Here is a 15,062-nt window from a genome sequence, read left to right on the forward strand (position 1 = left end):
TGCTATTTGAAAACTCTTTGATCTATAGAAGACCATAAGAAATAGGAGCAGGAGTAGGCCTCCTGGCCCAGTGAGCCTGCTCCACCATTCAATAAGATCATGGCTGATCTGGCCATGTACTCATCTCCACCTACCTGCCTTTTCCCCATAACCCTTAATTCCCTGTTATGCAAAAATCTATCCAACTCTACACATGGTTCAGTGCCTAATTCAGTGCACATGTCTGATTCTAGTTGGAAACTGTTTGGCAACACTGTCCTGCCTCAATTAAGTGGCACAGCGTCCCAAATAAACAAAGGAAATCCTGACTTTTTTTGATTAGATTTTGTTCTTTAAGAGTTGTCACAAATAAGCATCTTCCCTGATGGAATCCACTGTATTTCTTTAATGTTCTGTGTGAGTTATACATACTGTGTTGTGCACCTTGGTCCAGACGAATGTTGTTTTGTTTGGCGGTATACATGTATACAGTTGAAATGACGATAAATTTGAACTTGATCCCAGAGCATCTAGAAGAAACCCATGAGGTCATACAAAGAACACCCAAGCTCCACACATAATACACCTGAGGTCAGGGTTGAACCTATGTCACTGGACCTCTGAGACAGCAGCTCTACTAGCTGTGTCACTGTGCTGCCCATATTTACTGTATACAGCCTCCTCATTTTATACATCACAGCTAAGTGCCCCCTCAATCTCTTCTTCTCCAAAGACAGCAATCCCAACCTTTCCATTCTTCCAGTGTTGGCAAGATGTCCTCTGCACCCTGCCCAGTGCGATCTCTCCTGTGACACAGTGACTAGGAATGTTACACTGTGCTCAACCTTGCTGCCCTTAAGTTAATGTTTTGAGTAATAACAAAAAACTTTTGTGACTAGGATTGTGTGGACGTAAACTATAAGATCTCTGTTCTTTTAGGCCACTCAGTATGTTTTTCATTGTGTATCCCCATGCTTTTTTGCAACTGCAAAATACAAGAGCTCACAATGCTCTGGACAGAACTCTCTGCCCAACTAATCAAACCATTTGCAACCTAAATTGAAGCTAAATGCAAACTGGAGGAACAATACCTGATATTCTGCCTGGACAGTCTACAACCCCACTACATGAGTATTGAGTTCTCCAACTTCTGGTAACTGCACCTTTTTCTTTTTTCTCTCCTCCTGATCTATTAGGCCCCTATAATCTTATCTCTTTCCTCTCATCCACGCTCACCATCTGCTCATCACCCACACACCCCTCCCAGCAGTTCTCCATTCCTCTCCCCTCCCCAACTCCCTCCCTTTATTCTCTGCTTCACCTTCCTCTCCTGTCAGATCCCACTCTCTGCAGCCCTTTGTCACCTCCATCCCTCACTTCCCAGGCTCCATCGCTATTCCCATCCTGCCCTCCTCCATCTGCTTATCACCCCTCCATATCTGGATCCACCCAAAACCTGCCATCCCTCTCCTTACCTCTTCATACCGGCCATTCAGTCTAGATGAAGGGTCTCAACCTGAAACATCGACTGTCCATTTCCCTCCGCAGGGGCTGCCTAACCCATTGAATCTCTTCAGCGATTGTGTGCTGCTCCAGATTCCAGGGTCTACTGGCTCTCTTGTATCTCCATCTTAAGTGTACGCTTCCCTCCTCACCTCAGCCATACCACCAGTTTACAAGATGATATTCGTACAATAACTAGGTATTAGGCTTTCCTGTACTGATCCCAGCCTAACTTGCCTGTTTTTTTTAATTCACAGGTGGTGTTCAGTCGTGAAAGTAACAGAGGGAAGCTTGTTATTGATGGGCTTCGGACACAGCAGGACACTGTGGCCAGTGATCCATTCCTGAAAGTGGAATCACCATTCTACCTGGGTGGATTACCCCCTGAGAAAGGACAGCACAGTCACAAGGTAAAGTGAACTTTACAACCTTCATTCTTACCTTCGCACATAACCTGGTCCCCCTCTTCACCCTCCCCTCTCTACCCCCGATCCATCCAGTTCCTCCTACACCGATCCCAGCCCCCATTGCCCTGTTTTCTTTTACCTCCTTCATCCAGTCCATCTGCCCATCACCCACATAAAACCTCTCACTGGGTCCCCTACCCTTACTCTTCCCATCTGCACTCCTGGTAGCCATCGGGTACGGACAAAGGGCTAGCACTTTGTAGGCCTAAGTGGTAGCCCTTCTCCTCTTACCTCCCGCCTCTGTTGCTATTCCCACTTCCTCCTCCTCCATCTACTCCTCCTCACTTGGATCCACTCATCACCTACCAGCTCGTAGAGTCACAGAGTCCTACATATACCACTGAAACAGACTCTTTGGCCCAACGCATTCACGGTGTCTATATGTCCATTCTAAGGCAAGCCTATTTGCTCTCGTTTGGCCTATATTCCTCTGAACTTTTCTTATCCATGTACCTGTCCAACTGCCTCTTAACTGTTGCTAACATACCCATCTCAGCTTGTTCCATATATGCAACATCCTCTGGATGAAGAAGTAGCTGCTGGGGTTGCTATAAGTCTCTCTCCTCTCATCTCCAATTCTCCAACCCTGGAAAATTGCTGTTCTTTTTTTAATTGGAATTGTAATTAGTTTATTATTTTCACCTGCACTGAGGTACAGTGAAAAACTTGTCTTGCATACTGTTTATACAGATCTATTCATTAAGGTGGTACATGGTAAAACAAATACAAAATGTAAGAAAAAAGGTGTAACAACTATAGAGAAATTACAATGCAGACAGACAATAAGGTACAAGGTCATAACAAGGTATACTGCAAAGCCAAAAGACCAAAGGCCATCTTATCAGACTGTTCAATAGTCATATAAAAGTGGAAAGGAGCTGTCCTTAAGCCTGGTATTTACCCTATCTATTTATTCACTCAGCTCCACCCGCTCCTCGCTTGTCATAATTTACAATTATATGACAAACATTACTAATTTGATTCTGTTAATAATCTTTTATGTGCCTGGCAGTTGCCACGACAGAGCTTCCATGGATGTATAAGGAACTTTAAACTGGATGGTAATCAGCTGCACCCTCCCTCGCGGACGTTTGGAGTCACACCGTGCTTCGATGGCAGCAGTGAGCCAGGAGCTTACTTTGCAGCAGAAGGAGCACATCTTGTTTTAGGTTTGTTATATAGTTTTCTCAGTCTCCCCCGGAAGAAACTTTCTGCAAAAAAAACCTGTTGGAAAATCTCAGCAGGTCAAGCAGCATCTTTGGGGGAGAGGAAATGTCAGTGTCTTCAGGACAAAAGTTGATAATTCCTTTCACCCCACGGATGTTGTTCAACCCGCTGACTTCCTCCAGCAGATCGTTCGTTGTTTCAGAGTCCACCATCTGCATTCTTTTGTGTCTCCAAATTAAATTTTCAGTTTGGGTCTCATGGAATATTTGGTCCTTGTGCATTTTAAAATAAACCATTTTTGTGATAGCTCTCTGAAATGTTCCCTCTTCTGTGCTTTTCACCAGTGTCCTATTTTTTTCTGATTTACCTGATTCCCTTTGAAAAGTTGTATTTCAAATTGCGTTTCAGTCCATCTATTGATGTGTGGAGTAATGGTGGGGTAACTAAATGGTAAGCCAAAAATATGGGTTATTGGCCCAGAGGCTTAAGTTCAAATCACATCATTGCAGAATGGGAAAATATGTAAGTAATTAAATAACTATAGAATTTAAAAGCACCCTTGAATCTGCGGATTAATGTATAAAAACTCAATGTCCTTCAGAGATTAAATTTGCCGTCCTTACCAAGTCTGGGCCATTCAGTACGTGTTGCCAGGCTCACCAATGTGAGTAACTCTTAATTGCCTCAGATTCTGGGCAATCAGAAATGCACAATAACTGCTGGACCTGATGGTAACATCCACATCTGTGTGCAAATTAATTTTAAAGTGTTTTATAATATCTTTGATCTTGGCCAAAAGTTATGGACAACTTTTGAAGTTAAAGGTGTTATCAATCATGTTACTGACAGTGCATTTCCATAATAATTTATAAATTGGGTTTGAAGCATTAATTTTTGGACTCTGTGAGTTATACCAGTTGGATGTAAACTTAAAGTGTGGGGTTGACCTTGACATGTGCACAGTTCTGCGTTATAGTTCTACATTACATTAGTGACTGCCCTCTCTCTCTCTTTCTTTCCCTCTCTCTCACTTATTTTCTTTTTCTCTGACTTTTTTTTCTGTCCCTCTTTCTCTTTGGCTCTTCTCTCACTTCCTACACTTCTCTCCCATGTGAGTTTCCTATAGGTGCTCCAGTTTTCCACATTCCAAAGACTTTTGGGTTAGTAAGTTGTGGGCTTGCTCTGTTGAAGCATGGTGACTCTTGCAGGTAGCCCCCAGTACACCCTTGGACTGTGCTGCTCATTGAGCCAAAACAACGCATTCCACTTTCTTTTTATTTTTCTTGTCTCTGTTACACACTGCTTCAGTTTCTCTCCCTTTCCTGTCTTGCATTCTTTGTCATTCACTTTCTCTCCTCTCTTTCTCTTGTTGTTTCTCCCTATCCAACCTTCCCCCTTGCTGTGTCTTTTCAATCTGCTCTCCTCAGCACACTTTGTTTGAAATTGGTGGGGAAAGGACCCATTATCCTCCAGTGGATAGATATTCTAGACACTTGTGCAGTAAATGCCTAATACCTAGTTGCTCATTTGCAGATAACTCATTTGTGGTGGGCAAAGATTTTGAGCTCCTCTTTGAGGTGCGCCCTCGAACTCAGACTGGTGTTCTCTTCCACATCAACAGCCCTCATGGAAACTACCTCAGTCTGTATATGTACCAAGGAAAGGTAAGCGTGCCCTGTTACACAGCGACGTGTAGTGCTTATTTTCTTTCTTCTCTTTTAAGTGTCTGCTTCAACATTAGACATCACCTCAGTAATAGGTTTGTTCCAGCACTCAAAGAGGCCAATCAAGCCCTAAAATCTCAAAAGGTCTCTGCAAGAACAAGCCATTTCCTTCCCACAAAGTCCTTGGTAATTTCCACCACAACTGTCCATCTTTTTGAAATTAATGATTGAAGCTGTTTCTGTCACCCTTTCAGACAGTCAATTTCAGATACCTGTTGCCTAAGGGTGTTTACAAGTCTAGTTGAGTTTATGGTCATGTGCACAAGTATAGTGTTGTATGGGTACAATGGAAAAACTTGCTTGCAGCAGCACCACAGACATGTAGGTACAGAGGACGCACAGAATTTACATTGTATATACATTGTACAGGACAGTGAAGGAAGGACTAATGTTTTTGCACATTAGTGCAAAAAAGACACAATCAGTGACAAGATCTGGAAGGTGCCATGATCCCGATAGCGGGGAACATTGATAAAGGATGTTGCCTTCTTGAAGTAGCACCTTACCTATAGGTGTTGTCATTTAAAAGACTCTTGGACAGCCGCATGCATAGAGGGATAAGAGACAACTGTGGGCGAATGAGACTAGCTCAGAATGGATCTTGGTGAGCATAGACCAGTTGGGCCAAAGGGCCTAATTCCGTGATGTTTGAATCTCTATGTCTCAAATTCTGTGGGTAAAATCCATTTCAGACACTTAGAGAAGTGCAGTTTTTGAGCAGGGGAATTACTCAATTATCTTCAGACCAGACAGCAATACCAGTGTTGATATATTCCCCCAGAGGTTAATTATCCCGCCTCACCCCGAATAAAATCATTGCTATTCAGCAATTTCATGAAGTTCACCTAGTTTTATAGCTGTTACCATTTAGACCAACTGATCACAATGCTCCTGAGACCTCGGTAACCTAGCAACTGATTGATTTATCACTCAAAGATCTTCTGCCTTTCCAGCTGATCCCAATGGGGCATAAATTATTCATCACTCCCCCAAGCTTCAGCTGGAGGGTTTGCTGGGTAAATAGGTTTACTATTGTCACATGTTTGCGTACAGATCAACCCATTGCACAGTGCATTAAGTACAAAGTAAAACAATAACATCATGTAGAATGAAGTGTAACAGTTACAGAGAAAATACAGTGCAGGCAGGCAATGAGGCACAGAGTCAGACTGAGGTTGATTGTGACGTCAAGTGTCCAGTTTATCATATTGGGGACCATACGGGCAGACGGTGTCTTCAGCCTGATGGTATGTGCTTTTTGGCTTTTGTATCCTTTACCCTGTAGGAGGAGGATACAGCTGCAAGTCAGTGCTCTGAGAGCAATTAGTCTGTGTCCTGCACTAAGGGCAGGACAGTAGGGCAGCTGGTAGAGTTGCTGTCTCACAGCACGAGGTCCTGACCTCCAGTGCTGCCTGTGTGGAGTTTGCATGTTCTTGCTGTGACTATATGGGTGCTCCAGTTTCCTCCCACATCCTAAGGACCTGTAGGTCAGTAGGCAAGTTGGTGGCTGTAAATTGCTGGCGGGAGAATTAGGTGGAGTTAGAACAGTACAACACTGGACAGGTCATTTGGCACACAATGTTGTGCTGATCTTGACACTAATCTATACTGGAGCAAATGTGTATGTGAGAGAGACTAGATTGCAGGGAGATAAATGGGGAAGAGGGATTGAAGGGATTGCTATGAAGCCCAGGATGCGTGGGCACAGCCTCAGAATAGAATAACATTCCTTTAGAACTGAAATAAGGAGGAATTTCTTCAGCCAGAGGGTGATGATTCTCTAAGATTTGTTGCTACAGGTGGCTGTGGAGACCAAATCATTGAGTGCATTTCAGCCAGAGGCTGAGAGGTTTGTGATTAGTAACGGGTTTAAGGCGGGACAATAGACTTGAAATCCATCAGTCTTACTGAATGACAGGCCTAATTTTGCTCCTATATCTTATGAAAAATGCTCTGATTCTGTCCACAGGTTACAGTCCATGTTAATAATGGAGCAGGTGACTTCAACACATCTGTCACACCACCCTCACTGTGTGACGGACAGTGGCACAGAATAGCAGGTGAGAATATTTATTTCCAAGGCTGTTAATGTCACTGTAGAGTTGATTGTCATATGCACAAGTACATACAGTACAGTAAATGCACAGAGGCAATGAAAAATTTATTTTCAACTTGAGGGTACAGTGCATCATATAAGCAGCAGTTACAAGGAAAACAGAAATTATACACAACTTATACAAGAAAAAAATTCACAATTAGAACAAAAGTCCATTTTAGTGCAAAGTGATTGAAGTACTCATACTATGTCTAAACTGTAGTGATTAGGGTTCTACTGGTTGGTTCAAGAACTGAACAGTTGAAGGGAGGCAGCTGTTCTTGAACCAGATGATGTGGGACTTCAGGTTTCTGTACCTCCTGCCTGATGGTAGCTGCGAGAAGATGACATGGTCTAGATGGTGGGGATCATTGACAATGCAGGGTGCCTCCTGTAAATACTACTGATTGTGGGGAGGGATGCACCTGTGGTGTAGTGATCAGAGGCCACCACTCTCTGCAGCTTCCTATGTTCCTGCACATTCCAATTGCCGTACCAGACAATAATGCAGCCAGTCAGGATAGTTCCAACAGTATACCTGTAGAAGTGAAATTACAGAAGTCAGCAGTCACAGAATATTAAAACTGTAGTCATTCAAATGTTTCTTTAATTCTAAAACAGTGATTAAAAGAAATAACGTGGTACAGCTTGATGTGGACACTGAACGCGACCATGTTGTTGGACCCTCAGCTTCACTCTCCACCGACACAGCAGACCCTCTCTACGTTGGAGGCTTGCCAGGTAGTGTGCTTGTTACTGAAGTAAAAATCAGTGTTCCCTTAAAATTTAAAAATGTTGACTGTTTCTCTCTGCACATTAACACTTGCAGACATTCTGATAACAATTGAATTATACAGCAAATTTAAACTATGCCAAGGTGCAAATATCAAACAGAATTTAACACAGAGTAACAGAAAAAGATACTAAGACCAAGGCTGAATTTTAGTGAGAGTAGGTATATCAGAATTGGTGTGAATGGATGCTTGATGGCCAGCATGGATTTGATTTGCTGATGGGCCCTTCCATGCTGTATCACTGTATAAAGTGAAAAATGTAGTAACACCAATAAACAATAGTTCACTAGTAAGCCACCCATTGGCACAAACTTTTCCTCTTGTGGAAGAATATAGAACTAAGGATTTAAAAATAGTGGAGCAAAGAAAAACGAAGTGTTGGAGGAACTCAGCAAGTTGAGCAGCATCGGATGGCATTTCACTTGAGATCCTGTACCAGGACTAGAGTGTAGTCATAGAGCAATACAGCAGAGATTTATGCCCTTCAGCCCAACTAGTCCATGCTAACCACAGTGCCTACCTAGCTAGTCCCAATTCCCTGCATTCAGTCCATATTCCTCCAAGTCCCACCTCTCCATGTACCTATCCAAGTGCTTCTTTAATTATACTATTGTACCTGTCCCAACTTCTTCCTCTGGCAGCTCATTCCATCTCCTCACTGCTCCAAGCATAAAATATTTACACCTCAGGTTCCTTTTAAATCTTTCCCCTCTCACCCTCTGTCTCTGCTCCCTTGTTTTGGACTCCCTACCCTAGGAAAAAAACTGTAACCATCCATTCTATCAACGTCCCTTATAAATTTAAACATTTCTATAAGGTCGCCCCTCATTCTCAAACATCCTAGCCTGACCAACCTTTTCCTATCACTCAGGCCCTCTAGTCCTGGCAACGTCCTCGTAAATCTTCTCAGCATTCTAGAAGGAATACAGCCAGTATCGGGAGGTGTCAGGAATGGGGAGGCAGGGACTGGGCACTTTCTGCGTTCCATGCTATTTTGTTCTAACGCCCTTCGCTCTTTCTCACCTTGCAGATGGCGTGCAGGTACCTCACATCCCATCACGCTCTTCATTCATTGGCTGTATGAGGAACGTAATGGTCAACGTGAAGCCAGTGTCGCTCAGGAAACCCACAGCAGTTCAAGGTGCTGTCAGCGTTAATCAGTGTCCTGCAGTGTAAATTATCATTACTGCCACGCCTCTGAAGATAATTCCTTGCACTTGTTGCCAATAGATGACTGAACCTCTATCAAAACGCAGAACTATTAATTTATTGTAACTCAAATTTGCATTTTTCTAGTTTAGTCCAGTGAATTTGATGCATTTATGTTTGGCTTAAAGTAACTGCAATTATTTTACTATTAAATGAGAAAAGACCCACTAATTCTGTGAAAAATGAATCAAGTATTTTATTTCCTAACTGGTGCTGTACTCTGTGGGGCCAAATATATTACTAAATTTTGCTGCTAATTTTATATTTTTATACTTGAATGATTAATATGCAAACTATTTAAATAAAACTTGATTCGGTTATTATAGAAGCTCTTTAGGAATTCTTTCTGTGGGAGGTTTTGAAACCACCAGGGTAGGATATGTTTCCTTCTGGTTGCCTGATAGAAACAGGAGAGACTGGAAAACAGGATTAGAATCATAGAAGAGAGATGCAGCTTGGAAGCTGGCCCTTCAGCCCAAATGGTCTATGCTGATCCAAGATAGCTCCACTCGAACCATGTCCTTCCAATCCCTCATAACTGTCCAAGTACCTTTTAAAAATGGTTATTGTACCTGCCTCAACCACTTCCTCTGCTAGTTCATTCCATATATTAACTACCCTTTATGTGCAAAATGTTGCCCTTTAGATTCATATTTCCTTTTCACCTTAAACCTGTGCCTGCTAGTTCTTGTTTCCCCTACCTGGGAAAGAGACTGAGGGAATTCACCCTTTCTCTGCCCCTCATGATCTTATACACTTCTATATATCACCTCTTAGTCTCATATAATCATAGAGTAATGCAGCACAAAACTGACCATTCCGCCATCTAGTCTGTGCTAAGCTGATATTCTGCTTAATCACATCTACTTGCACATGGACCATAACCCTCCAAACTGCTCTTATCCGTACTTATCCAAGTTTCTTTTAAATGTTACATTTGAATACACATCTACCACCTCCATGGGCAGCTAACTCACACTCACATCACTCTCTGAGTGAAGTCCCTCCTCAGATATCCCTTAAATATTACTCACCTTTCACCCTAAACCCATGACGCCCAGTTCTAATCTCACCTAACCTCAGGGGTGGGGGGGAGCCTTCTCGCATTCACCCAATGTATACCACTCATAATTTTGTATACCTTGTTCTCCTACACTCCAGAAATGTCCTAACCTGCTGAGCCTCAACCCTAAAAGTCCGTTCCTCAAATCCCAGTGACACCCTAGTAAATCTCTTATGCATTCTTTCCAGTTGAATAATGTCTTTCCTACAGCAGGGTGACCAAAACATAATACTCCAAATGGGGCATCACCCTTATGTTGTACAACTGCAGCATAACCTCCCAGCTTCTACACTCAATTCCCTGACTGAGGAAGAGGGGAATAAAATTTGTTTGAAATATCGCCTGATGGGTCTTGATGGCATAGGTGTGGAGAGGATATTTTCTCTTGTGGGCCATTGTTTATAAGTCATCTACACGGAGCACTATCGCAGGAAAGCAGCATCCATTGTTAAGGACTCCCACCGCACAGGCCATGCTCTTTTCTCACTGCAGCCATCAGAAGGTGGTACAGAAGCCTCAGGATTCACACCATCAGGTTCAGGAACAGTTATCAGCCATCAGCCTCTTGAACCTGTGGGATAACTTCATTCAACTTCACCGGCCCCATCACTGAAACGTTTCCACAACTTATGGACTCACTTTCGAGGACTCTGTCTCATGTTCGTGACACTTATTTATTTATTTGTTGTTATTATTATTTTCCTTTTTTCTTCCTTTTGTATTTGCACAGTTTGTCTTTTGCACACTGATTGTCCTCCCTGTGATGAGTCTTTCACTCATTCTCTTACAGTATGTTTCTTGGATTTACTGTGTACACCGGCAAGAGAATGAGTCTCAGGGTTGTATATGGTGACATATATGTACTCTGATAATAAATTTATTTTGAAGTTTTGAACTTTGATGAGTAGTGGACCAGTACTGTCTCCCTGCAGCATGGCTGAGACGGTGAGTTAAATTAATGCTGTGGAGCAGCAACTATACTGATGGAAGCCAAAATGTTTGTGATGTAATGGGATGGAATGGACAATCTGGCAATTAGTCTGAGGACTGAGATGAGAAATTTATCTTTCATGTGAGTTATGAACTAATGGTATTCTCAGCCACTAGAACCATTTAATATATTGAAGAGCAACACACACAAACTGCTGGAGCAATTCAGCAGGTCAAGCAGCATCTATGGACAGGAATAAACAGTCAATGTTTTGGACTGACACCCTTCATGAGGACTGGAAAAGAAGGGGACCAAAGCCAGAGTAAGAAGTTGGGCTGAGGTGGGTAGTAAAAGTTGGCAGATGATAGGTGCAACCAGATGAGGTGGTTGGATGAGATGGGATAAAGTAAGAAGTTGGGGGGAGAAAGGTGGAAGAGGTAAAGGGCTAAAGTAGAAGAAATTTAATAGGAGAAGACAGTGGACCATGAAAAAGGGGAAGGAGGTGGGGAACCAGAGGTAATAGGCAGGAGAAGAGAAGGGGTCAAAGGGCATCTAAATGAGTGAATATATATTCAAGAAGGAATTAGCTATTATCCTTAAGAATAGAGGGATTCATGGATATGGAGAGGACAAGGAGAATGAATTTGGATTATCAACTTCGGACATATTGAATGGTAGACTAGGATTAAAGAACTGAATGGCCTCATGTTTTCTCCTCCCTTTCCCCATCTCATCTTTACTCTCTGAACTCGGTATCAGTAATTGAATGAGAGGATCTAAGGAGAGAGGGGAAGATTTACAGAGGGGTGAGTGTTACAAGACATTGGTGGGTATGTGGAACAAGCTAGCAGAGGGAGTGTTAGAGCCAGATACAATTACAATGTTTCAAAGGCACTTAGGCTGAGGGATTTGGGTAAAACACAAGTAAATGGGACTAGCTAAAGTAGATAACTTGGTCCGCATGGATGAATTAGGACAAGGGGCCTCTCTCCATGCTCTTTAACTCTACGAAAGCACCAGTCCGATATGTCTGTTCCTCATATAGCTACTGGCATCAGAACAGGACTTTAGTGCAATTTGTTCATATTGTACATACGCATTTATTTCCTTACTAAAACACGTGTGAATTCTAAGGACTTATGGATTTGATGGAATCATGGTTAAGTTACTGGAGCAATGCTCGGTCTGTGAGATCAAAGGAAAGTTCAAATCCCACAGCAAAAAAATAGAGATAAAACTTAAGTACTTCCAATAAATCTAAATCAAAAGTGACTGCATTGTCATAGAAACCCATCTAGTTCACTACAGTGATTCATGGAAGGAAATCAGCAGCTCCTACCTGGTATGGTATGTTGTCCTTTCCCACAACATGGATAATTCAAACCAAGTTTTTGTCATGTGTATTGGTATAGTGAGGTACAGGTACAATGAAAAACCTGCTTGTAGCAACATCACAGGCACATAGGTTCAAACAATGTTCTCTGAACTGGTTCAGTAACCATTGAGAGGCAGTGAAGAACTGCTGATCTTGCCTGTTACCACTAAATCATCAAAGTCAAAGTTGAGTTTATTGTCATCTGCATAAGTACATGCATGCTGGGTGCAATGAAAAACTTACTTGTAGCAGCATCACCGGCTCGTAGCATCATATAAACAACGTTCACAAGGAAACCACAAGTTAAACATAAATTAAGCACATTTTTTCACGAGAAAGATCACAAATGAAACAACAAACAAGACTATTTTTATTATAAACTGATCAAATTTGTCATAGCATTGTTAAGCTGTAGTGATTAGGGTTGTGCCGGTTGGTTCAAGAATTGAATAGTTGAAGGGAAGTAGCTGTTTTTGAACCTGGTGGTGTAGGTCATCAAACCTCTGTGTCTCCTGCCTGATGGTAGCTGTGAGAAGATGCCATGGTCCACATGGTGGAGATCTTTCATGATAGATGATAATGGCAGGGAGGGTTGCACCCATGATGTATTTGGCTGGTTTCACTGCTCTGCAGTTTCTTTATGTTCTTGTGCATTTGAGTTGCCATACCAGATGATGATGCATCCACTCAGAATATTTTCAAAAGTACCTCTGTAGAAGTTTACTGTAGTGTCTGATGACATGCCCAACCTCCTGTGAATGAGCAAATGAAGTATTTACTCTTTCAAATATTACATAAACAAAGAGTTAGATAATGTTTAGTCCTGCATCTCCTTCAATAATTCTGAAGCTCTACTATTACATGTTTAGAGTTCTGATTGTATAATCCATTAATAAATCTTGGTCTGAAATTTATAACCTTGGAAAAATATTGAAGAATACAACATACCTTTGTTTAAAATATCTCAATGGGGTTTTTATCAAAAACAGGAGATTCTGCAAATGCTGGAAATCCCGAACACACTAGCACATGATTCTCCGCAACTTGTGTCATCTTCAATGGAAGTCTTCAACTAAACACATCTTTATCTCCCCCTACCCTCCACTTTCCTCAGGGATTGCTCTCTCTGTGATTCGTTCCTCCCCACTATTCACCTCCTGGCATTTATCCCTGCAAATACAGGAACTGCCATTCAGTTCCACCCTCACCTCCATTTAGGGCCGCAAACAGTCTCCAAGTGAGATAGATGAACTTGTAACACAGTTTCAGATCGGCATGTATGATGTTGTAGGCATCACTGAATCATGGCTGAAAGAATATTATAGCTGGGAGCTTAACGTCCAAGGATAATCACTGTATCGAAGGACAGGCAGGTATGCAGAGGGGTTGTTTGGCTCTGTTGGTAAAAAATGAAATCAAATCTTTAGAAAGAGGTAACATAGGATTGGAAAGTGTAGTATTATTGAGGATAGAGCTAAGAAACTGCAAGGGTAAAAAGGCCCTGATGGGAGTTATATACAGCCCTCTGAACAGTAGCAAAGATATGGTCTACAAATTATAACAGAAGATAGAAAATGCATGTCAAAAGGGCAATGTTACAATCATCATGGGGTGGGGAGGGTTCAATATGTGAGCAGACTGGGAAAGTCAAGTTGGAGCTGAATCACAAGAGGGAGAATTTGCACAATGCCTATGAGATGGCTTTTTAGACAAGTTTGAGGTTGAGCCCACTAGGGGATCGGCTATTTTGCACTGGGTGTTGTCAATGAACCAGATTTAAGGAAAATGAACCCTTAGGGTACAGTGATCATAATATGATAGAATTCACCCAGCAATTTGAGAAGGAGAAGCTGAAGTCAAATATATCAGTATTACTGTGGAGCAAAGGGAATTAAAGAGGCAAGAGAGAAGAGTTGGCCAAAATTAAACACAAAGTACACTGCAGATGCTGTGGTCAAATCAACACATACAAACAAGCTGGATGAACTCAGCAGGTTGGGCAGCATCCATTGAAAGGAGCAGTCAACATTTGTCCACACATGGCCTCCTATACTACCATGATGAGGTCAAACTCAGGTTGGAGGAGCAACATCTCATATACTGTCTGGGTAGTTTCCAACCCCTTGGTATGAACATCAAATTCTCCAACTTCCGGTAATTCCCTCCCTCTCCCTTCCCCTATCACACTTTCACTCTACCTCCTCTTCTAGCTGCCTATCACCTCTCTCATGATTCTGCCTTCTTCTACTACCCATAGTGCTTTCCCCTTATATTCCTTCTTCACCTCTCCAGCCTATCCCCTCACTGCTTCCCCTCCCCCACCCCTTGATCTTTCCTCTGATTGGTTGTTCACCTGCACCTACCCCTCCCCCCACCTTCTTTATAGGGCCCCTGCCCCGTCCTTCTTCAGTCTTGACGAAGGATCTCGGCCCAAAACGTTGACTGCTCCTTTTAACGGATGCTGCCCGACCTGCTGACTTCATCCAGCTTGTTTGTACGTGTTGAGCTGGCCAAAATTGACTGGAAGGTGACACTAGCAGGGATGACAGCAGAGTGGCTATATCTGGAGTTTATGGGAGAAATCTGAAGGGGTAGGACAAATACATCCCAAAGAAAAAGTATTCTGAAATCAGGATGATGCAACCGTGGTTGACAAGAGAGATCAAAGCCAACATAAAAGCTAAAGAGAGGGCATATGATAAACCAAAAATTAGTGGGAAGTTAGAGGTTTGGGAAGCTTTTAGAAACCAACAGA

The 15,062-nt window shown here is 42.4% G+C and overlaps 1 protein-coding gene across 2 annotated transcripts in view; it reads left to right on the forward strand.

The window, feature by feature from the left end:
* Positions 1 to 9,258, forward strand: part of lama3 (laminin, alpha 3) — a 316,232-nt gene extending 306,974 nt beyond the window's left edge. For both annotated transcript variants that reach the window (XM_073045511.1, XM_073045521.1), the window contains exons 73-78: positions 1,740 to 1,892; positions 2,962 to 3,118; positions 4,650 to 4,780; positions 6,810 to 6,900; positions 7,557 to 7,676; positions 8,760 to 9,258. In XM_073045511.1, coding sequence (XP_072901612.1) covers positions 1,740 to 1,892; positions 2,962 to 3,118; positions 4,650 to 4,780; positions 6,810 to 6,900; positions 7,557 to 7,676; positions 8,760 to 8,905 — 798 coding nt within the window. In that variant the 3' untranslated portion in view covers positions 8,906 to 9,258. The remainder of the gene's footprint in view (positions 1 to 1,739; positions 1,893 to 2,961; positions 3,119 to 4,649; positions 4,781 to 6,809; positions 6,901 to 7,556; positions 7,677 to 8,759) is intronic.
* The last annotated feature ends 5,804 nt before the right edge of the window (positions 9,259 to 15,062 follow it).

This window comes from Hemitrygon akajei, chromosome 1 (genome assembly GCF_048418815.1).
Source record: "Hemitrygon akajei chromosome 1, sHemAka1.3, whole genome shotgun sequence".
In the NCBI taxonomy this organism is placed as follows: domain Eukaryota; kingdom Metazoa; phylum Chordata; class Chondrichthyes; order Myliobatiformes; family Dasyatidae; genus Hemitrygon; species Hemitrygon akajei.